The 25,381-nt window shown below is 37.8% G+C and overlaps 1 protein-coding gene across 1 annotated transcript in view; it reads right to left on the bottom strand.

The window, feature by feature from the left end:
* Positions 1–4,560: 4,560 nt before the first annotated feature.
* Positions 4,561–25,381, bottom strand: part of Ccdc122 (coiled-coil domain containing 122) — a 92,711-nt gene continuing 71,890 nt past the window's right edge. Inside the window, exon 6 of the mRNA XM_029556976.1 lies at positions 4,561–4,646. Within this exon, the coding sequence (XP_029412836.1) occupies positions 4,602–4,646 (45 nt within the window). The 3' untranslated portion in view covers positions 4,561–4,601. The remainder of the gene's footprint in view (positions 4,647–25,381) is intronic.

Raw genomic sequence — 25,381 nt, 5'->3', positions numbered from 1 at the left:
GACTGCATTTGGGGATACTATAATAGATGGAACAGATAACAATTGAAATTCTGAATACATTAGAACCACTGCATGTTGCAGACCAATTAAAACTGACAGCCAACTGAAGCAGATACATGTGAATAAATATAGAAAATTTAAGTTGTTGTTAGGGTGATTTTTTTTCTTTTCTCTTCACTACTTGGCATTTATTTTTCTTCCTTCTGGATATTCCAGTTCATTTTGTTAATCTTTCTGCTTGGCTTCTGAATTTTAAACAAACTGAACAATGACAGATAATAAAATTTTAATTCATAGCAGAACACACTGGCACTTTGATATATTTAGTACCCTGTTGTTGGGAAACTATCACTAACTAGACATACTTGCTTTTGTAGACAATATATAATTTTCATAGTGTTAAACCAAGATGGGAAAATAGATACCACGCTACACACTTCAGCCGTGTGTTCACTTCTCTGTATGAAATTAGTATTGGTAGCTGAATAGGAGATTACAGGCTACAGCTGCTTTAACCTTCAACAGTAAATGATGCTTACTGAATTGCCTCCACGTGCCTCTAAAGCCCAGAAAGCTTAAAAATATAGGCTTGATGCTAACGATAAGAAAACACAATAAATTAGCATCACTTAGGTTGAACAAGAATTGGAACAAAACATGTTGCTAATGGCGATTGTGGCATTTACTTTCATGAAGTTCTGAAGGAATGTTTTGTGTAAGACAAGCCTGACTATAGATGATGAAGCATGATATAGCAACTTGAACAGCAATACCATTTACTGAATATCTACTGTCTATTATGCATTGTACTATATATTATATTGTTCTAATTCCATTTTTTATAATAACTATATGGGGTGGGTATTTATTATCACAATTGTATATATGATAAGACTTGTGCTCAGAGAAGTTAATTACCATACCCAGGAATACCTGGTTAGAGCTGAGGCTCAAACTCCAAAGCCTACCTACACCTATTACATATCAGTTCTTTCTTATGTCAAATGATACTGTAAGATATTTGTTCATAAGTGTATTATAATATTTAAAGAGTAATGTCCAAGAACAACTTGGTTTGACCATCACCCAAACAATTTTATTTACGCCTAAGTACAATTCTGGCCTGAAATTGATGTTTAACTTCTGTCTTTTTGATCAACTAGCATCTGCAGTGTGGGAGTAGCATAGTCGGGGAGGAGAAAACAGCTGTTCTAGAAACACTAAAAGGAAAGGATCAAATTAAATGCTTTCTGCCTCCAGAACAAGATTAATAATTCTTAAGTACTTTTCTATTTAATAAATTGTGACAGAGTCACTCAGTATGGACCCGGAGAAGGCATAATGATTAGGTACCTTGTAAATAATGCTTTTCAAAAGTAGAGGTTGGGTTTACACACTGTTAAAAAAACAAATAGGTAAATAGGTAAAGAGACAAGGATAGTATTTACTCTAGGAATTAAATTAGTAAAAAGTAGCAAATAGTGCCATCTACTGGACTCTAATTTTTATCTTTGAATGGATTCTTTCCAGATGATCTTAACAGCATTGTGAGTATATAATCTGCACATAAGAAAACACATTTGTTACCTATTATGAAAATATCATAAGAATACTTGAGAATAATTGAGTACCTATGTTTGTTTCTTTTCTTTTTTTTTTCCTGGCTGGCCCAGAGTTCACTGTATAGACCAGATTGGCCTCAAACTCACAGAGATCTCTTGCCTGTCTCTGCCTCCAGCATGCTGGGATTAAAGATGTATGCCAACACACCCAACTTCTATGCTTTTCATGAATAGCTTCTATCATGATATTTAGAAAACCTTTCTAAAAGGAAAGCTCATCACCCAGTAAAAGCCTAGAGAAGCCTGCAGTGTGTGGCGAAGCCACCCATTTCCTCTGTTTCCAAGTTCAGTCTGATGCACATCCAGGACCAAAAATTTCCATTCCTTACAAAGAAAGGGAAAGAGGACTACTTTTCCTGGTGAGGAAGCCATGGCCCACATAATATGCAGAAATGCTCAGTCTATGCTGCCCGCTTGGTGGAAAAGAAGGGACTTAGGGCAGTATGGTTTTTTTTCATTGCTATCATAAAACACCTAAACTGAGGACTTCGCAAAGAAAAGAGATCCAATGAGCTCACAGTTCTGTCGGCTGAATATCAGCTAACCCCCATGGCTTAGCTTTTTAGAGTCCCCTTGGCTGTGCCTCATCATAGCAGATGGCACCATAGTGGGAGCACCAGACAGCAGGCAAGGCCCGGCTTCGCTTTTATAGCAAGTAGCCCTCACAAGATCAAATAACCCTTTTGCCAGATTAGCAGCAATAGTTTCTGAAGTCAGTTACCCCAGTGATCTAATTACCCTGCTCATCAGTTAAAAATTCTGCCAGCATCCAACACTGCCATGTGGGGAGGGGGGGGATCGAGTTTCCAATATATGGTCCCTGGGAGGTACATGAAAACTATACCCAAACCATAGAAGTGATGGATGTATCATCCCCAACTCTCCCTGAGAAGACTCAGTACACTGGGTCAACTGGTGTCCTCTGCCTGTTGTTAACTCATCATGCTCAAAATGACTCACTCATGATCCACCTTCTGGCAATAGCCAGGTTCAGAGCTTCTCAAATTTTGGTACAAGGATCAGCTTCACCTGGGAAGTTTACTGAAAATGCAAGTTTCTGCTCTGAACCAAAGATATAATGGATCATAAACTTATGGTCTAGCTCCCAGGAATCTGCATTTTGCAGGCTATTCTTCATCTCTTTGACACCAGTGAGTGGGCCTATAGTGATCTATTCTGGGCCTCTCCTTTGAAAACTGTTCTAGAGCAACACATGGCTATGTATCAGTACCATCTTTGGTCTTCGAACAGTTATGCATTTCCAGTCAGTGATTCTGATCCACTGGGTGGCTCTTCAGGAAACCTCAAGTCCCTGATTGCAAAGACAGTCCTCAGACCAGGAAGCAGACAACAGATGCTAGCTGATTCCCCACCCAGGGTCCCTCCCACCTCATGGCACTCTGCCCCTCCTGTGGGCTCCTCCCTCCCTTTTATTCCCCACCCTTTGATTCCTTTCCTTATCCCAATCTTGATGGGACTTGTTGGTGGCAGCTAATCTCTTCCAGAATGCCAGCTTTTAACTAACTCAGGTGCCCATGGGGTAGCCTGTAAAGTCTGAAAACACAAAGTATTACATTGTCATGCATTGTAATATATCAGTAGACAATTTACTCTGCATCCAACTATGTTTTCACACTTAGTGCTATTCTCAGATAAAATATTCTTTGCTTTAGCCTCATGAAAGTTCCACTTTTTTGCAGAGGGTCTCATGTGAGGTTGGAGCAAAGCAACACGGTGGTGAGGCAGTTTGAACACCGATTTGGTTACGGAGCTTTTTGTGGCAGTAGACTTGCTGGAACTGTGCCCAATCCTAGAGATGTTGGTATACACATTAGAGGCAGCAGTGAAGCATCAGCAAACCAGGCTTGTCTCCCCACTTCTCATTCTCTCTCACAGCAGTGAAGGATGCTCACCAAAGCACCAAGGGCACCTTTATCTACAGCCAATTCATCCATCAAATCCCGCTCCATTGTGAGTAAGCCCACTGTGAGGCTTGTCCATAGAAATCTTCTTTTTCCAAAACCATAACACATACAGTCTGAGCTAGTACATAACTAGTTACAGACTACTTTGACATAGTTCTTAAATTGTTTGGAACAACAAGCGTGTAAGGAGAGATGATTTGGGAGCTGGGGAGATAGCTCAGTCAGTAAAGTGCTTGCCTTGCAAACATAAAGAACTGAGTTTCATTGCCAGAACTCATATGATAAAAAGTTGAACATGGTGCCATGTACTTGTAATCCTAGCACTGGGGAGGCAGAAGCAGGTGGATCCCTGGGGTTCACTGGCCAGCCAGTTTTGTCTATTTGGTGAGCTCAAAGCCAGTGAAGACCCTGACTCAAAAAACTTTTTTAAAGGCAACTGAGGAATGAAGCTTTAGGTTATCTTACCTCTGGCCTCTGTTCACATATACACACAAGTGCTTGTATACACACACACACACACACACACACACACACACACACACACATGATTTGGAAGAGAAGATTTGAAAAAGTATGCAACTTTACTATTGCTACTTATTTTACAATGATCCTTTCCAACTCATTGAAGATATGCTCGTTAGAGAGGCCATGCCTTACATTTGTTTATATTTTGTAATATCTCACACAGAGCAAGTACTCCATAAATACTGCTTCATTTGATACCACCTTTTCTCTAACATGTCTCCTCAGGAATAAGACATGAACAGCAATTTATTGGAATGCTCACAAGCTCTTCCAGTGCAGGATCTGTTTTGACTTTTGCAGAGTTACTGAAAAGTTACAGAGCAAGAAATGTCTTAGGCATCAGATTCAGCCCCTTCCCAGACCAAGTGCTTCTTCACTTGATGATCTAGAAGCCTCTCTTTTGCCACGCACATTGGTTCACAAGGCCTTTCCCTTATACAGAACTGTCCCACAGGCAATTCTGTTGTTCTTTAAGCACAAGTTTTGTCCCAGTCTTCAGGATCTTCCAAAGTCATAGACACATCCTCTTCTATATCATGGTTGGTGCATCTGTTCCAATGGCTTTCAACTCTAGCTATGCATTAGAAACAGAACTTTGTATAATATTTATGCCCAGATTCCCGAAGCAAGTTTAATTCAATTGGCTTGGAACATTGCCAAGGGTTCAATGATTTTAAAATTCTCTTGGGTAGTTCTAATGCCAGTTAAAATTGAGAACACTCTGCTTTCTGTTTTATATTATGCTCAGCTAAGACGTTCCTTCTTTGCTTCACTGCTAAAACTTAGCCCATCCCAGCTTAAGGTTTACGTGTTAAAACATAATACATGCAAAGAGCCATTTACAAAAAGCAAGTAGACAAGGACATAGACTAAAATAAAACCAAAAGCCGGGCATGTGGAGCTTGCCTTTAATCCCAACACTCAGTAGGCAGAGGCAGGTGGATCTCTGTGAGTTTGAGGCCAGCCTTGTCCACATAGTGAGTTTCATTCAGCTCAGGCAGGGATACATAGTGAGGCTCTGTCCCATTAAACAAACAAACAAAAACAAATTTAAAAAAATAAAAAATATCTTCGGTGTGTGTATATGTGTGTGTGTGACTGTTACACTCTGACCAGCTTCTGTCTCCTTGCAAAAATAATTAGAATCCTTGGTTACTTTAAAATTTCAAGGCTTGAGATAAGAACTGCTGGGTTATAACATATAAATCATAAATTGATGTAAAATACAAAATTCCAGCAAAACAAGTTTTTGATAATTTCTCTCAACATTCTCTGCCTTCTTAAGCATTTCTGTCAATCGCTCATGCTAGAAAAATGAAGAAGTCAGAAGATGTGATTTTATGTGAGGAAAAGATGACTTGGACAGAATTCAGAGCATGCCACTCCCACTCAAGCCTGCTGCCCAGTGGATGATGCATGTGGAACTGGGTTACTGCCCATTCTGCACTGCGTCCAAGATTTCAGATGTCAATTGCCATTCAGTACAATAGCATGAGATAGTTTCCAGCCTATCCCTACATTTTGCCTGGCACACAAAGTGTCTGGGGTATATGTGAATGACTAATAAATGTGTGTGTAATGGACTTCATTAAAATAAAATGATTCACAGTAGGAAAGAGTACCCTCCTATATCATTTGAAGTTGTTTTATTTAATTGTATTCCATAGTAGTGGAACCCTAATATTTCTGTTGGTAATCAATGGAAATGATAATGGCATAAAATCTCCATGTCTAACATCTAATTTATTAGGAAAAATGAGGTAGTATGAAATAATTTGTTTATAAAATGTGTTTTTGAACCATTTACGGAAATGCACATTTTTATCTGCCAATTTCACTGAATAGGCCTTTATGAGTGTATAGGGAGCTTTGTGAACAATTGTAAAAGAACTTGTAACTAACTGAAGGATGTGCCTTGGAAGGGTAGTATGAACTACTGACCAGAAATTAATATGAAACCATTTCACCCTCGTAAAATGCACTTCGTGAGAGCAAAGAACAGCCACTTCTCCATCCTGCTGTGCCTGCCTTGCTCTTTGCTTCTTTTTGGAGAACTCGAACAGAATTTGCTAGGTTTAGGGTCTGTTGCCATTCTAAGGATTCAGAAATGTGTAACTGAAAAATCAAAAAGATTTGATAAGTCAGAAAAGGCAGAGTGAGAGACAGAACACAAGAATGTGTGATACTTAAGAGGCCCCCAACCATGTTGCTTTCTTTTTAATTTGCGGACCCATTTTGAATGTTCATTTTCTTTGTTCTTTTTCCCCATTAACTGAGCATGTCAAAGCTGATCCAGCAGCATTAATAGCTCTTGGGAGATGAAATGGAATGCAATGATATGGTAGTATTATATGCTTTTAAGTGTAGGATCTTGTTCTTTTAGAACTGTTATTAATATTGGATAAATGCCCAAGTAAAAGTTTTTTTTTTCTTCCAGAACAGAACAAAGGCCTTCTTTGCTATCTTAAAAATTAACAGAGAAGATCAATAGAAAAGAAAATTATCAAAACTTGATGATCCCCTGCTGCACATCAAGGACAAGGGAAAGTCCATGGCAAGCAGAAGCCAACTATGTGACAAGTAGTGACTAACGGTGCCTGGAAAATTTCAGACAACTGATGACTTGACAAGAAATCAATGAGTGGGTGGAGGGCAGGGAGCTGAGGACAGGGGAGGAGAGAAGGAGGTATCTTTTTTCCATTTTCCTCTACAAAGAAGATGCTAAGCTAGGCCTCGTATTGTAGCCCTGTAATTCCAGCTATTCAGGAGACTGAGGTAGAGGGATCCCAAGTTCAAGGCCTGCTTTGGCTACAAAGGAGTATGAGGCCAGTCTGGTCAACTCAGTGAGACTCTGTATCGAAAAAAAAATAATAATAAAAAAAAGTCTGTTACAGTTGTGAGAAAAGCCCCTTAAGAGAAAAATTCAGGTCAAGAGAATAAAATCTCTGACCTAGATGAAAATCCAACATTCTAGTTAATCCCAGTCAATCACTTGGCTAAGGTACCATCCCTAGGAAGGCAGGTTCACCTTAGGCCATGCTAAAGAGAGAGGCAGAATAACTAGTGCCTTGATGATGGTCAACTCTTCCTGCGCAGAATCCCCTGCCCCTAGTACAGTTGCCTAAGGGGTAGCAGCAGACGTGTAGCTTTCTGTAAGATTGTACACTTCAGAAAAGTATAGCCACTCCTTTTCTTTCTATCTTTTTTTCTAAGCATGCTATCCCTAACACTTTGGACTTTCTTATTCTTTCTCTGAAGTTCTCCTCCCCTCCACGTGACTGTTAGTTTACCATATTTCTGACCTCCACACTCTCTTAAAACAGCATGGCCATAGTCAATGCAAAAGCACAGCTCTCACCTCAAAGGGGATAAGAGATAGTTTATCCTGGAGCCAAATATGAGTGACCATGGCCCAGGAACACAGGTTCAAGTTACCCCAAATTCCATGTTCCAACATAGTCACAATTTCATGAAGTTTTATAGTAACAGATACAGAAAGTTATAGATCAAGACATTTTTCAAATTTATTGGTGGTGACATCAGAGAGGTGGATTATAGAAAAGCGAGAAGAATTCTATAGGCCTCAGATGCTGTCTAGCTAGCCCTTGGGTTGATGGAAGCTGGCGGTCTGCTAAGTTAATACATTCCAAAAGGTTTTTATCTGTTAGTCATAAGATCTTAAGACAGACACAGTGGTGGGTAAGAAATGGCTATGTAAGGGGCTAAAGATGGCCCAAAATAAATTGTAATTAGCGTCTGGACTTGCAACATTTTAAACTCTCCACAATCACTGCAGTGCTAATCAGCTGATCTGCCTTGCAGGAGGTTCCTTTGAAAATGCAGGCTTTTCTATTAACTTCCTTTCACAACCTTTTTCCTCCTCTCCTCCATTCTTCTCCTCCAGGCAGTTGCTGAGATTTACAGCTTGCTTCCCCTGAAAATTTTTCTTTAAACTCTAATAAAATTGTCCAAAAGCTTCCATTTGAGATGAGATGAGATAAAGACCCCTAAGAGGGAGCCCTGTTTTTCCCTGTATCAGGACTGGAGACTTGGTTTAGTGGTAGACCGCTTGCTTAGTATGGTGTGAGGCTTTAGGTTCAGTCCCTATTACCACAAAATATATTTTTAAGCCTCGAATGAAAAAAAAATAAGAAATTTTTCTTCATTGGACATTATAATTTATAAGCTCACACACTGGTTAGAAATCATTCCTTCAGGACTTGTGATGAAAGCTCAGTTGATAGGGCGTTTGCCAAACATTTATGAAGTCTTGGGTTCAATACCCAGCTCGGTATAACCAGGCATAGTGATGCTGCCAGTAATCCCAGCCTTCAGGAGGTGGATGCAGGAGAATCAGCAGTTTACAGTCATCCTTGGTTACATAGTGAGTTCCAGGCCAGCCTTAGATTCATAAACTCATCAAAGAAGGAAGGGAAGGGAGGGGAGCAGGAGGAAGGAGGAAAGGGAGGGAGGGAGGGAGGGAGGGGGCAGGGAGGGAGGGGAAAAATGAGGTAGGGAAGAAGGGAGGGAGAAAAAAGGAAAGAGAAATCTTTCCATAATAGCAGTTATCTTCCTCAACTGTGGTAGGCAGGCCAGGCAAATGTATTGAAGTGAGAAAAACCTCCTCAGAGCACTTAACAGGCAATCACAGCCATGTGTTTCACAATTCTAGGGACAACATTCATCTAAGCAATTTACTATTTAGTAAGTATGACTCTCAAACCATAAACTACTGTGCTTACAACACCAGTTCCTCCACATTCTTGCTTGGAGGAAAATGTAATCTCTGACAGTCTTGAATCCTCCCCAACCCCAAAATGTGTCATTGGTCTGAGACTTGAGACTTTGCATAGCACCAAGTGTACCCTAGAGGGAGCCACACTTGAACCAGGGTCTGCCTGTTGAAGTGAAAGGGCCTGAGCAGGAAGCCTGAGGGGCATCAGCAGGGGAAGGAGTCAAAGAGGATGGTTAAAGATTTGGAAGTCATCTCACCAAGGGGTGATGCAAATTAGAGTTCCCACCTGTGAAGGTATTTCAATAATAAAAGACAGAGGGGCTGAGGTGAGAATGCCCATTTTAATAACCTCCAGGCAGAGCTCTGAGCAAGAGAAGCAAATAGGCCTTTGCTCTTTGCTCTCAGCCTTCATCCTCCATTGGAGAGGGAAGAAGGCGGTGATGCTGGAAGATGGAATTTAGAAGACAGCAGTAGGAATAGTTTGCACTCTCTACTCTTCATACCCAAACAAAACTGGAGGTGAAAGAAAGGGAAAATATTTAGTTCATACAGCAAAGCTAGATTTAGAGTTCCACAGCGATATTATACTAGAGCTGTGACTGAAGATGACCAGAAATGCTGAGAGACCTCTCTGAAGTGGGGCCAGGTGGAAGGGGGAACACATTCACTAAATATAGATGAAGATAGTATTTCTTTGATTTTTTATACAGTACAGTCTTTGGCCATACCACTCTGAACGTGCCTGATCTCATCTGACTATACACTGTACAGTGTGTTCTTCTGAGTCAGGTCAGGCTGCCCTGGGATGCTTTAATACCACCCCTCCTCCCCCATAGCCATCACTCGAAGCCATTCTGCATGAGGCTTTCATCACCTCCCTGGATGTTTCCTGAAGCCTACATATGACCCTTCCCTACTCCAGGACCTCTCTTTCCGCCTCTGCACACACACACACATATATATATATATATTAATATTAATGTGTTATATAAATATATGTTCTCTTGTTCCACTTTGATCTCTAATAGAACTTACACTTCTGTCTCTGATTGTATTTTTCTACTGAATATTATATAAAGAAATGTAACCTAATCACACAAGTTTTATGCACTGGTATGTTTACATTTCTTCTATACTTCATATGGGTACTATAAGAGAGGCAACAGAGAACTTTCAATATTTATAATTAAAAAATAACAATTCAGTTTTTTGACATCTGCCATCTCTGATTAATTATAAACTCCAAACTGCAAGAATAGTGCCTGTCTTTCCACTCTGAGTCCTCATCACTTATAGAAAGTGGCTTCTCTCTAACCAGGTTTACTAATCACATTAATGAATCTGTCAAAATGGTAGGAACAGTAGGGGCTCAGGTCAGGACTGTGGCAACATGAGCCTAACTAGCCTATCTAGCTGCTCTGTAAGAAGAGCTAGGGATTAGGAGGGATGAAGAGACTCCTGAGTGAACTCCTGAGGTCCTTTGCAACCCACCAGCTGTCAGGGGCTTTCAGATTCAGGGTCACTCTGGCATTATATGTGACTTGTTGCTGCAGGTTTGGGGGCTAGTGGATATATTCTGACAGGTTTTGTTCAAGCTCTTACCGAAACCAAAAATCCACAGGCTGTTTCTTTTTATATCCTAGACATAGTGTTACCCCCTTGGCTACATTCACATCTTTAGACAACAAAAAGTATCTCAACTTAAGTCTTTGAAGTTAAGAGAAAATTTAAAAATTTTAAATTGCTATCTTACATGACTTTGAATATTTTAAGACTTAGAAAAGGGAAAAAGTACCAGACCCTTATAGACCTGTGTCTCGATCCAAAGTTTTTAAGTTCCCACCTCACTTAAAGTAATAGGTTGCTCAGCTAAGGGTTGTTTGAAGAGAGGGATGGATTAGTGATGCAGAGTACACCAATTCTTTGAGACCATGAGTTGAAAAGTGCTATGACAGAATTATTACAAGTAGTAATATCCAAAGACATGGTTTGAAGTATGCTGTAGTGATTTCACATCTAAATAATCTTAGAGGGGCTAGAAGTAGCTGCTGAAGAATGGCATCAATGCTCAGAGCATGCCCACGTCTGCCCCACTCTCACCCAGCCTCTGCCTCAGTAAATCTCTGATTCAAAGATAGTGTCTTCACCCATATGGGCTATTGTGATTTGTCTATACCAACAGCTCTGTTGGAAATGCTCAATTTTGCGCTTTCTTTTCCATCCAAATATTGCCTGTCACATCAAAGGGAGCTCGTGTTGTTCATTCCTCTGAAAAATTTGAACACATGTTGGAAACCTCATTATATTCACCCTTTCTATGTTGCTATACTTAGTCTTACTGGTACAACAGGGTGTAAGATGAAAGAAAGGATCAACATTGCACATTGTTATACTGTAGGAAGACATAGTAGATGAACAATTACTGAACAAATGGCTCAGAACATTACCAGTTAGAATACTTAATCAAGTCACATATTTGTGTGGTGCCCTTGTATAATATGTCTGGTATTTCTTAGGTGTTCAATCAATATTTGTACTTTACTTACAATCTGAGATGTTGAAATTGGTTTTAAAATAAAATAGCAAACTATAGGAAGTGAGATGGCTCAGTGGGTAAAGGCTCCTGCTGCCAAGCCTGATGACCTGAGTTTGATTCTTGGGAATCACATGGTAGAGGAGAGAAACAACTCCTCCAAGGTGTCCTCTGACCTTCACACATATGCTGTGGCAAATACACACACACACACACACACACACACACACACACACATTAAATAAAATAATTTGATAAATAAAACAGCAAGCCAAATAAGCTACTTCCCAGGTATGTTTATAGTTTACATGCATACTTATACTAACAAAAAAGAATAAGTATTTGAAAAATGCCCGTGTGGTCAGATGTCCCACCCAAGCTCTAGAAAATCCTTCTCTTGATTCTTCTTGCAGCTCCATAAATTACTGTGGTACTTCTTGCCATTCATTTACTATCTCATTTTTTTAAATGCACAAATAGACATCAGAATGTTAACTTTGTCACTGATAAAACTGATTGGAGAACATCATTAAATATTTGGTCAAAATAATTGCTATATTGAATTTTCTCTTACAACAGCAGAATGCACTTGGTTTTCAGGCTGCCTTATGGGAGAACTGGGGGCTAAGAGTTCTTCAAAATACACACACACACACACACACACACACACACACACACACACACTCACACACAAAGAAAGCATTCTTCCTTTGAGGAAAAAAAAGAAAGATTAAAGATAAGCTGGCAGGATTCCTCTCATAATTTCCACTCCTGGGGAGAGGCTTAGACATTCTCTTCCCGTTATGGAAACAGAAGTCATGGGGAGTAAATGTTCCCCTCTCTACCCCCACTCCTCTGCTAGGGCTTCCCTAGGTCTTGCCCTGTCTAGAGGCCTGTTTAGTCTTGGCTACCCCTGATCCAGCTGCACTAGCCCTGATGCTGTGGAATACACTCACTGCTTAACTACATACTGTGGCTTTTGCCCCATCACCAGCCACAGATCTTACCTACCAGCCCAGTGGCCACTTCTCAGTCTTTCTTTCTCTGACTTCTGATTCTAGGGAGGAAACCATGTACTATGTTTTGAACACTAAATTTCTTGTTTAAATATCATTGTTTCTAGACATAAAAGTTTCTTTAACACACAAGTTTGCTCTGCTCAAGGCATTTCTAAAAATCACCATTTAGATAAAAATTGTTTTGCACTAATGACATGGAAGAATAAGAATTTTGCAGTAACAACAGATTACAGCTCAGGTTTGAATCCCAATCCTGACACACACGAGTCATGTGACTTTTCTCCTCACTTTAGTAATTTTATTTACAAATTATGGATTAACAGCAGGCAAAATGTATTGAAACTATAAGCTAATAACTAAAATTTTATATTAATTGTCTTATTTGATATTATTACAACTCTATAAAATAAATCTTATTCTATTTCTTCATTATAGACATATTTTGGAGACAGGGTGGGTCTTGCTATGTAGCCCTGATGGGCCTAGTGCTTTACAGATTTAAAAACTGAAACTTAATGAATATATTAAACTTTCCCAAGTCACAGGATTATTAAATGACAGAATTTGGAAGCAAATCCAGGAAAACATCCATTAGAACTCAAGTGTGTGTAATTCCAAATTTAAAGCTCTTAAAAACTTTTTTTTTTCCGTACATACTACTTGCAGAGACCATGCACAGGTCTTTGTACAGACTATGGAGTTGTTAACAGCAGCTGTCATTGTCATCAGTGTCATCATGACTACAAGCAAAAGGTTACATTCCAACACGACAAAGTCCTTTCTTTCCAATGGGGTTCATTATCCTCGATTTACCAAAAGGAGACAGTTTCTCTGAGCACTTTATAGTAAAATTGAGTATGATAATTACTAGACAAATTGATTTGGTATTCTGTGTATACTAGAAGGAAATATCAGCACATTTCCTTATAAGCAAGGTACTATAAGGACAAATATTGAGCAATTTAACTGCATAAATGAAACAAACTTTGCATGGATAAAGTAAGTGCTATAGACAAACTAGAAGGTAGATGACAATCCAAAAAAGAATTGCTACTTTTGTCACAAATGAAAGATTAGTCTAGTAGCAAAATATCCACATTGAGCACTGGGATAGAATACAGCGCTCACATATATGGTGAAGTAATTTTTGACAGGCATGTCAAGAACATTTAAGAAAGAAGAAAGTCCTTTGAACAAATGGTGCTAGGAAAACTGATTATGCAACAGAGTGAAGTTGGACCTGTCTTAGAGTATATACAAAATAAACAAAAAAAAAACAAAAACCTCCAAATGGATCAGTGAAAGAAATCAAACTCTTAGCTTCATAATAAAAAATTTGGGATGAATTTCCTAGCTACAACACCAAAAAGAGACACAATGAAATAAAACTAAATAAACTTCATTAAAAATTTAAAATGCTCTATATCAAAAGGCACAGTCAACAAAGTAAAAAGCAACAACAGAATGTGAAAATATTTCCAAATCACTTTTCTGATAAGAAATGGTATCTAGAAATATAGCAAGAACTCTTAGAGCTCTAAGAGATCAATAACAATAGCAAAACAGTCTGGCTTTTTTAAATAGGCAAATAACTTGAATAGACATTCCTTCAAAGAAGAATAAAAGAAACAGTTTATATAAATATTGTTTTGGGGGGGTTGGAGAGATGGCTTAGTGGTTAAGAGTACTGACTGCCTTTGCAGAGGACTCAGGTTTGATTCCCACATGGTAGCTAACAACCTTCCATAATTCTAGTTCCAGGGGAACTGACGCCCTCTTCTGAACTCCAGAGCTATTGCGTGACATGGGTGCACTTACATCCATGTAGGCAATACACTCATACACATAACATAAAATGAAAATAATAAATAAAATTTTTTAATGATTATTTTTTGAAGACAAGCACTCAAACACATATTTGCACAACCATGTTCATAGTAGCATCAAGCTCAATGACTAAAACATAGATCAGCTGAAGAGTTCATCAAGTGCAACTGGCCAACAATCACACGTGAAGCTGTGGAACACAACTTAGGAGATGTAAATCAAGACACAATTAGATACCATGCCACACTCATAAAGATGACTACTATTGAAAAAATTAATGTTGGTGACGATGTGAAGAAATTAAAACCATTGGTTTCTGGTGGGAGCATATGTGGTATAGCCACTGTGGAGAAAGTATGTTAGTTCCTTAAAAAACATAATTTCTGGAGGCTGAAGAGATGGTTCAGCAGCTAAGAACACTGACTGTTCTTGCAGAAGACCTGGGTTCAAATTCCAGCACCCACATGGCAGCTAACAACTGTCTGTAGCTCCAGTTCCAGGAGATCTGACAGCCTCTTCTGTCCTCCATGGGCATTGCACGACCCAGGTGTACTCACCTACATGCAAGCAATACACACATACATATAAAATAAAAACAATAAAATATTTTAAAAAACCGTAATTACCACACATTCTAGCAAGCATATTCTAAAATAGAGTTACTGTATAATAAGCTTCTAGGTATGTGTCTTGATATGCTTTGTGCTGCTATGACAGAATACTTGAGACTGAATAATTTATTAAGAAAAGAATTTCTTTTCTCACAGTTCTGGAAGACAAAGATAAAGGCTAGGGGTGATGAAGGCCTCCTTGTTGAGTCCTTATGTGGCCCAAAACAATATAAAAGAGAAACATAACTGCTCTTACATGCAGAAAAAAAGAAGACAATAAACTCACTCAAGCAAGTCCTTTTTTATGAGGGCATTAATCCATATTTGAGGGCAATGCTCTCATCCAAATGTCTCCCATTAGTCCTGTATACTGTTACATTGGGCATTGAGTTTCCAACACACGAATTTGGGGGGACACGTTCAGAATCAGCAATGTATACCCAATTTTTTTTGTAAGCAAGTGCTCAAACAGAAATTTGTATATCCAAGTTTATATCAGCATTATGCTCAATGGTTAAAATATAGAAGTGTCCATTAATAGGTGAATGGATAAGCAAAATATGGTATACAGCTACAATAGCATGATAGCCTTAAAGAGGAAGGAAATTCCAATGAACGCATAAATCCTGAAAACATTATGTTGTGTGAAACAAGCCTGTATGAAGGCAGAACATCATGTGATTTTGTTTATAAGAGGTTCCAACAGTAGTCAACACATGGGGACACAGTGGAAAGCTGGTTTTCAGAAGCTGTGTGGAGAGACGGATGCATAGAGTTTCAGTTTGGGTTGATGAGCCATTCAGTCTCAAACTATAAAGTAAATCTAGAGAGATTCTGTTTCCAAATCATTTTCCTTCTTATAAACTGATATTCTGGGTTCAAAATATTGCTATCCCCTACCTCTGCTCTCTGAAATGTCCTGGCAATAGTGATGACTGGTTTTAGTAGACACTCTTTAGTGATCAACTAATGTTCTCTAAATACTATTTCCTAATGAAGGAACAGAAACTGGATGGTAAAGTGGCTGACTGTAGGTCTGGGACAAGGAATACGGATTTCTACAACTTGTCAACTCTTTAAAGCAAGTAAGCTAGCGAAAGTTTGGGGTTATGCTTAAAGAACATAGAACTACCTTGAGGAAGCCCTTTCTGGTCAAAGATAGGGCTATTTGAGCATTAATAATAATACACTGTTATTAACTAAAATACCAACTATAAAAAATCTACAAAGTCATTATTATGCTATGTTTTCTAAGGCTTTCACATTGCATTTGGATGTTACTCAGATATGGACTTCATCTGAAAACTAAAAATTAAAGTGAAAGAATCAACTATTGATTCTGCCTTTTATGCGAACCATATTTCTGATTAACTGAAGAGTTGAGGAAGAAAAATTTCTGTTTTGCTATACTGGGGATTGAATCCAGGGCCTTGCTCAGGCCTGGTATAGGCTCTACCAGCTAAGCTTCAACCCTCTTTACTTTTTAAATTTTGAGACAAAGCTTCACTAAATTGTCTAGGCTGGCTTTGCATTCACTCTGTAGACCAGGCAGTCCTTGAACTTAAGATCTTCCTGCCTTAGCCTCCCAAATAGTTGGGATCACAGTTCTGTGTCTCTAGGCCTGCCTGGCTGCTGATTCTTTAGTAAGAATCATGGCAAATAAAACAGTTTCTTATCTCTTAAATGGGAATGTTTATGATCTACCTCATAATGTTACTGTGGCCCACAGTAAATGTTCAGCAAATGTTAGCTTTCATAATTATACTTCTTGGAAAGGTATGCTCTATCTTTGAAGAGGTTATGAAAAGAACATATATGTCATCAAGAATATTCTTGAAATATATTTTATTATTTAAAATAATATTTATTTTCGACTTACAGTAGTTACCATCCTAAACCAAAATTTATTCCTTATACATTTATATCCTATTTGGTATTACATAAAGTCCCAGATGGACTGGTAAGAAAAAATTTGTTAAACAACAATAAATAATGGTTCTGCGGTCCAGCAAAATGTAATCCAAAACAATCTGCTAGTGAACAACATGGTCTGTTCCCTGATAAAGTTAGGCTGCATTAATGGAAAACTGAGTCTCAAAGATGAGATAAAATGGCTCTATTCTATAAATGGCTGATCAGACCACACCTTAAGTGTCATTTTTATTCTGCATCTTTCAGGATAATATCAAAGCAAAATATGTTCAAAGAGATGTGACTTGAATGGTAGAAATATTCATATGTTGTGATAGAGGAGTTAGGAACATTAGTCCACAGAGAGCAGGGCTTGGCCAGGAAACAGCCTAAATATTCCCAACATTTTGAAGTACAATTTATAGACACATTTTAAGAAACATAGCTGGAGGGCTGGAGAGCTGGCTCATCAGTTAGGAGCACTTGCTGCTCATGCAGAGGACATGGGTTCTATTCCCAGTACCCACATGGCTAACAACCATCCGTAACTCCAGTTCCAGGGATCTGACCCCCTATTCTGACTTCTGTGGCATGCACAGGTGCACTTATACATATGCAGGCAATACACTCATACACAGAAAGCAAAAAGTAATAAACTATATTTTTTAAAAGAAACATAATTAGAACATATTCATAATATATTCATAATGTTTTGAAATCTGTTTTTCCTCTTATTGAATGAGTTCATATTTTGTCAATGTGCATATTTATAAATTCTTTTTCATATGTAATAGCATTTTGATTTCATTTATTTGCACCCACCATTTTAAACAGTGTTATAGTCCAAGTTCAGATTCAGCTTCCTGTATAAGTAATTGCATAGTAAATATCACACGACACAGCTATTTTTGTATGTCGGAGCCATGTTACCTGATAGTCTGGCTTACTCACTCATTATTCATTGTTTTTCCATTTTGCTGTGTATAGCGTTTCTCAAATACCTTTGGTTAAAGCAGCTATAGTTATACAAGAGTGCGTCTGAAAATTAAAACATCTGGGAAGCATTCTAATGAAAACCCCAAAATCCCTCTGTACAAGAAAATTAACAGTCTCTAAGGCTCAATGAGCATGGTCAAGGATACTACTAATGCCGAAACTCAGAAAAGTACTCCACACCCTTGGACCATCTGCTAATGGAATACTTTAGGGAAAAAATAAAAATATTGAAAAGCAATGAAAATGTAAAGACAATAGAAATATTTATTTTCAGTAGTAAAAAAAAAAAACAATATAATAGACACAGAAGGCTAACTTCTGAAGATGATTTTGCTACAGATATAAAGAGAAAATATAAAAATTATGTCATTTGGAAAACTATACTAGAATTACAATTCAATCCCATAATTATCCCTAACCATACAGAAACAATAAAACAAAGGGTAACTGTATGGAATCATCTTAAATATTCACTACATTTATGATTAATTTATAATATTAAGAGAAATCTTATAATTCCCATTTTAAATAAGACTTCCTTTTTCTTCCCATAAAACTCCATTTATTTTGTAGTATTTTCAGGGAGCTTATTACACTTTTCTCTTTGAACGGACAGAATAGTATACATAATTTTTCACTGCATAACTCTTTGAAAACATGGTTCAAAGTGCTTATAATGAAGAAACACAGCCTTTATCCTGTGGCTTGTTAGACACATCCATGTTCATTAGAGCTAGCTAAAGGTATTGTTCCATTTTCCAAAAAAGGCATGTTTAGGAAACATTTTATAAATGTTCATATATTTAGAGTTAAAATTATAAAAGTAGATTTTGGAAATGATCAAAAAGAGACTAGTCTTCATGATCTTTTGGAATTTTGTACTTACACCACACACATATACAGCACATACATGTCACACACACCACATACACCACACACACTGCATACATATTCACTCACACACACATATGAGAGAGAGAGAGAGAGAGAGAGAGAGAGAGAGAGAGAGAGAGGTCCCAGGGCCTCATTTATACTAGGTGAATGAGGTATCACTGAGCTATACATTCACAGAGTCATCCTCTTTTCCTGAATTATATATAATAGTCTTTTATTTAGTATTACATGTCAAATTCCAGAATGTTGTTAAAGAAGTTCAATATTTTAAGCTTAAAATTATTTTAACCTAGTTTAAACAAGAAGTGTTACAGAAGTTGGCTAAGGTGTTAGCCAGTTACTTTTTCCCACAATTCATCATATAGATTTCTTAGTAATTTTAAACAGTGTCACTGCAGAAAAATGGAAGGATATTAAATGGTAATTCAGCATTATAGTAGATCTAATAATCAAACGATCCTGAAGGCTGAGTTGGAGCTGACTCCTAGAATTAGCAGAGAGAAATTTCAGGCACTGATATGTAGAAATCTGTGTTTACACAAGATTTAGAACTTTGTTTTGGCTGAAGTACAGGGTTTATTTGTTAGGTAGAATGGGATAAAATGAAGATGAACAGGTAGGCTGCTGACAGATTTTCTAAGTGTTTACTGTTTACTTATGAAATGGCTTTTGTGCCCTTGGAAAGTTGTTTTTTCTTTTCTCCATATAAGAAACATTGCAAGTTCAATTTTTATTAAAAATTATTCAAGCAATAGTATTGACAATAAGATTTGAGTGAGTAGAGACCACAGGAATATTGGGAAATTTTGGTAACAAGATGAGTTGAATGATTGACTGGTTCTCATGAATTCATTCAGCATACATGAAAGCACCTGTTATGTGCCTGAGGTCAGCAGCTAGTTTATTTGCAAAGGGGAATAAAATAGGAACCTTCAGACTTAATAGTGGAAACATCTATGAGAACTAATACTTGCTTTAAAGCAAGCTTCAAACATCACCTCTGCTTTTAACTCTCTATATTGTTGGAATTGATTCCTCCTTATTTTGTGTTCCAAAATAAAATAAAGGCTTGATTAATCTTTCTGTTACAGGATGTTTTACATTAAGCTATTCAGTCACATTGTGTGTGTGTGTGTGTGTTGTGTGTGTTCCCCACTAGTGTATCATATGCCATATTTATTTTTGTAGCTATCTAATACAGAGTAGGTGTAACATGAAGGTGCAATGTGAAAAGATTTAGAGTTCTTCACCATCAGTTCTGTGTTTTGGGCCCAGTTCATGTTAGTCAAACTTCAATTTTAGGTGACAGAATAAAAGTTGATATTCAAGATGTACTCCTGTTTCTGTCTTTCACTTCCACGTGACATTTTTAGTAGTTTAAAATATTTTTATATAAACTACAAGTTTTGAGGACTAGCAAGTGTTACGGAATACTATACATAATTCCAGTAATATTTACAAGTGTTTTGAGATGGGGGAGTTATATTGACCTTGATATAATAATGATAAAATAATTTCTAAAGCTAAAAACTACTTTTGATAACTTGTTGATAAATTAAGTTTTGATATACTAAAACCATCAGGAAACTGTGAGGGCAGATGCTGTGGCTTTGGTCTTTTCCTAAGTTCTGTCTTACAGACCCACGTTTCCCTGTGCTTACTGGGGATCAGTCTGTTACTCTGGTGTTCTTGGGCTATAGATAGAATAATGAACTATTAGGAATGACAACTGCTCATTTTAAAAGGTAGACAATAGAGGAAATGGTATGAGAGAACCAGATGCTAGATATGAGGCACAGCCTCTATCAGCGTGCTCATGATTTACTTCTGTCCCTGTCCCCATCTTTGTCATGTAGCTGGGATGAAAGCAGCCAAAAGATTTTCCCAGATACTGCCTTTTTGTCTGCTTGTATGACTTTTCTAATAAATCTGTCCAAAGCCATGTGCTCTTGACATAGTGGAAAAAAATATCTTAAGCTTTTACCTTACAGTTTCAGAGTTAAGATTTATCTATTAAATTTCTTGTTTGTAACAACATGGTACTTCCTAAGGACATCAATGTCTAGAAGATTAATAATACAAAATAGTGATTTATTATTTTGAAAGCTAATAGTGTACTTTATTGATGTACTCAATATATGTAATAAAGTTTGTGCCTATCAGCTTGTTTTTTTACTTAAAGCAAATAAAGCATAATAAAGTCATACTACATGAGAGGGACAGCAATTAGATTTCCAAGGTTCTAAGTGCTTTCCTTGCTTCTTTATCCCTGTTTTCTCTGCTGTGAGTGGAATTGATCTAGGGTGAGGGAAAAAAAGGAGCAGAACAACAGCCATTGCTTTGAAAAATGGACATTTCGGCATGGTGCTATTTTTGTAAGGTGCCTTAGTTTGAGATTCTCCACAGTAAATCTGAGATGAAGATTCTTAAGTGACTTGTTCTTTAAGTCTTCCCAGGAGAAATCAATAAGGGAAGCAAGGCTAGTAGGAGAAATAAGCAAAGCAAAGCTGCAAGAAAGTCTTCAGAGGCTAAAAATCCTCCCCAGGAAAGTTTTAGGTAAGAGCAACCAGAGGCAAAAAGCATACCTTGATTGGGAAAGAGCTATTCAGAAAGGATTAAAACAGATCTGCCAGGATCTGAAAAGCATTGGCTGTGTTTGTTACAGTGTTTCAGAGAAAGATTTTCTTTGTTAAGCATTTCAAAGTGAAGATACATTCTCTTACCTAAGCCAGCTATAAAGGAAGAAATTGTTTTCCATATTTGGATCTACCTTTAGGCCCATGGGTTAAGCTTCAGAGTACAAAAAATGAGAATTGGAGCCTGAAGAAAATGCAACTTATAGTGTTCAGGGACAGATATAGGAAAGTTCTGAACGAAGAAAAGACATTTGGGGGGGAAGGGAGGAAAGGGTTTATTTCACCTTGCTCTTGGAAATAGCATTTTTGATGCAAATAGAGAAAGAAACAGGAAGGAATTAAACTAATTATTTAGGAAATGCATAGAGCCTGAATAGCTAGGCAGAGAAAATCTAATGAAAGGTTAGAAAAATGATGGCTTTTTCTGAGATGGAAAGTATGACCCACACATTAAAATGTAATATCCCATTAAAGCAATATCAGTATCATCTAATTGTCCAGCAAGTCCAAACCAGTAATACACATAAAGGATGAAAGCGCCCTTAGAGGGGACTAGCTTTAAGGAAGAAAGACTTGAGAATGGGTATACTATGAAAATGTGGACTATGAAAAATGTGGATGAAGAAAAAACATAGTATTTTCAGCCAAGTAGGTATGCTGACATCTGGCTACACCTGTGCACAAGTTGCTTAATACTAACTAGGTCATGGATAACATTGTAGGCTTGTTAGTTTTTCTACATCACATATACAAAGGACTGTGGATCAAGGAGCAACCGTTTTTGAAGGCACCTTGAGGAAGCTTCTCTTCAGAGTTTGTGTATGTGTATTTTTTCTGAAAAAAAAAATAATGGTGGTGTTAAGAGAAATAATAGCAAGGTCTAGAGAGAATGTTCAGTGGTTAAGAACACTGGTTTCCCTTACAGAGGAACCGAGTTCAGTTCCCAGCACCCACATGGCAGCTAACATAACTGTCCATAACTCCAGTTCCAGGGGATCTGATGCCCTCTGCCCTCCCTGGGCATTGCACAACATTGGTGCAGGCAAAACACTCATAAAATAACAAAATAAATAAGAAATATATAAATAAAAAGAAATAATAGTAGAAGAAGTGGATGGTATGTTTTATTTACTTTAGAAAAAAATTTACCTTAGATTGACTGTGTATTATCACTGCCTCTAAATTACCTTGTGCAAAATGATGGAGCAATGCTGGCAAACTTCTGTAATTTAAGTGCTTTATTTCAATTTTGACATAAGTGTTATGCCAGAGAGCTTCCTGGGTAAGATGCTTTTTAAAAGTATTTATCACACAAACTCTGGGAATACAATTTTGGAATACATCATCTAATTAATTAAGAGGTTGAAGTCTTATCACTTCATGTCTGTATTCAGTGGATCGTGTAAGCAGCAACCCTGTCATTACCAATTCATCTGCTATTTTTACTTTTCTAAGGATCTAGAGCTCACAGCCATTACTTAAATGGAATATTACAGAAAATAAAAAGCAATTTGTAGCAACCCATTCTTAGCTATGGGTTGAATACATCTATTCCTCTATTAGTATCTGTTTCAATTTATTTTTCTTGGTGTTGGTCATAGCTCAGTAACATTAAAGAGAAAGTGGAGTGGTATATTGTAGTTAATACAACATACAAAAACTTATTCTTTACGTTGCCAAATTTATTTGCAAAGGAAAAAAATAGAAATCCATTATAAATTCAAATGTCATAAGTTATTTGTGAAAGGCATATAATTCTTTAGTTTCTGATTATTATCTTTAGCAATCATTAGCTTAGTTAATGAAAACTGAAATATTTGTAATACTGAATGAACAAGTGAAACACGAACAACTAGGAAATCAATTCTCTCACCACTTGGAATCATTCCGAATTACAATAGTGTGAATGTAGCCCTCTAGCAACTTTTATGGATGAACAGTGAATTCCATGCTCTGTGTAAGGTGGTAAAGAATGTAGAGTTTCAGTGGCAATCTCCTGCCCGAACTTTAAAAGGTTTCAAAGAAATTTTTATAAACTGAACTCTATTTTCCTTAACCAAAACGTTTTTCAGACACTGACCCTAACTAGTGTAGTATTACCTAGGTTTTTGAGTGCTTTTCACTTTTAACTGTAAGATTTCATTTTTTTGGTCAAATTTATTTTATAGCCTATAGTCTGTAGGAGAGGAAGTGCCAGGCTTAAGCACAGGCTGCTCTAGAGAATACAGCTTCTGCTTTGAGAGCACAGCCCGTGCTTCTGCAAAATACATCCCCTCATCCAGGCAGATTGTAGGTTGGCTATCAGGAAGTGACACACGAACTTACGGGACACTGGGGGCAGGGGGAGAGATATATAAGGCTTCCACTTCCCAGCAATAAATGAGTCTTCAGCACCACGTGCCTGCTCTCACCCGACTCCCGGGGTCTGTGTGTTGACTCTGTGCCTCTCACCCCCACCTCGGCCAGAACCCTTGATCCCAGTCCCTCGTGGGCTGGACCCTCAAGGAAACCTGCAACAATAGTCTATCAAAATGATTCATTAAATATAAACATAAATTGTTACTAATTTATAGTTACATTGAAGTTCACTCTTAGAATCATTTTCTTGTGGTGCCACACAAATAAAATATGACTTTGAACTTCAACTCTGCCTTTGAGCTGTGCAGTTATGTATTAGGCAAGTTACACAAATTGTCTAAGCCCAAATTCTTCTGCCTGTAAGTCAGAGGTATGATAGTAAAAGTTTATAATAGTATAAGTTTAAGGTATAGTAATATATACCTTAAACTGTTTTTTGAAAATTAAATGAAATAATGTATGCCATTTGCCAAATTAGGCATAGCATATTCACTCAGTATATTATTATTGCTTAGAGTTATTTCATATATGTAGTTGTGGTGGTTTGAATGAGAATGTCTCGTATAGGCTGCAAGTATTTAGACATTTTCTCCCCAGTTGGGGGTGCTATTTGGAGGTCTTAGAATGTGTGGCATTGCTGGAGGAAGCATGTCACTGGGGGCAGGCTTGAAGAATTCTTAAGCCATGTTGGATCTCCAGTTTACTCTCTGCTTCCTGTGTCTGCTTGAAGATGTGAGCACTAAGCTTTCTATTCTAGCCACCTCTGCCACCATGCCTCACTGCCATGATGGACTCTAATTTCCCTCGAACCATAAGCTCAAATGAACTCTTCCTTTTACAAATTCCCTTGGTCACAATGTTTTATCACACCAACAGAAATACAGTAGTATTTTGTAAAATAATATGAGTAGTCAATTGGCTGGAAGAGACATGGTCTAAAAGAGAACATGTACAAGTCATTTATATTGGCCATGAAAGCATTCTTGATGTACAACATGATTGGCTTTAATACATGCAGTCTGGTGCTTTCCAAGGCTACTAAAATAGGGCTTTCCAAGTAGATATCAGTCTACTCATATTGGTCAACTCTTATTTCCCATAGACTGCATATGTTGTGTGTTAGATTTAGGAGAGCAAAAAAGGAAGGAGTTTAAAGTTTAGAAATAAGAGTCAGAGCCAGACCTACAACAGGCAGGTAATCTGTCCTCTTTATTCAGAGAACACAGCAAAGGGCCCAAACCTTTCTTCAGAAGAAGGCATCTGCATAGAAGGGAGGATAGTTTCCACTTCTATAGGAATTCTGCTGCACACAGCTTCAAGAGTTAACTCTATGCCAGGGTCTGGTGTCCTTGAGGGTCTCTCTCCCCAGATTAGTTCCTCAGGTAGGTGAGCTATCTTAGGGTGCTAGACGAGACAGGTTGGCTCCATAAATAGTCTCCCGCAATCCAGGGAGCAAGCAATTGCAATCCAGGGAGCAAGCAATTGATAATGCTTGAGCAAAGCCAAGCTGTCAATTTAGGGCTAGTTGGCCACTTTAAGGGATTTATTGATTTCTCTAATGAGGCTTATGGCTCTTCTTCAATTCACACATTCTGTCATTGTGAGTTAATATTTTGAGATAGTAACTGAAAGTTATTTCCCCCCACTTCTTTGCATTCATTATGTGTTCCTGCTCATTTAGGTAGTAGTATTTAGCAGGCTAGGGGCAGGCAGATACTGCTGAGAACTAAGAATTCACTTGACAGTTTTGAGATTCATATTAGGATTTTAAAGCCCATTCCAGAAATGA

Source organism: Nannospalax galili, unplaced genomic scaffold (genome assembly GCF_000622305.1).
Source record: "Nannospalax galili isolate Female #2095 unplaced genomic scaffold, S.galili_v1.0 scaffold386, whole genome shotgun sequence".
Lineage (NCBI taxonomy): Eukaryota > Metazoa > Chordata > Mammalia > Rodentia > Spalacidae > Nannospalax > Nannospalax galili.
The sequence above is the reverse complement of the archived record's forward strand: the minus strand, read 5'-3'. Positions and strand labels throughout refer to the sequence as shown.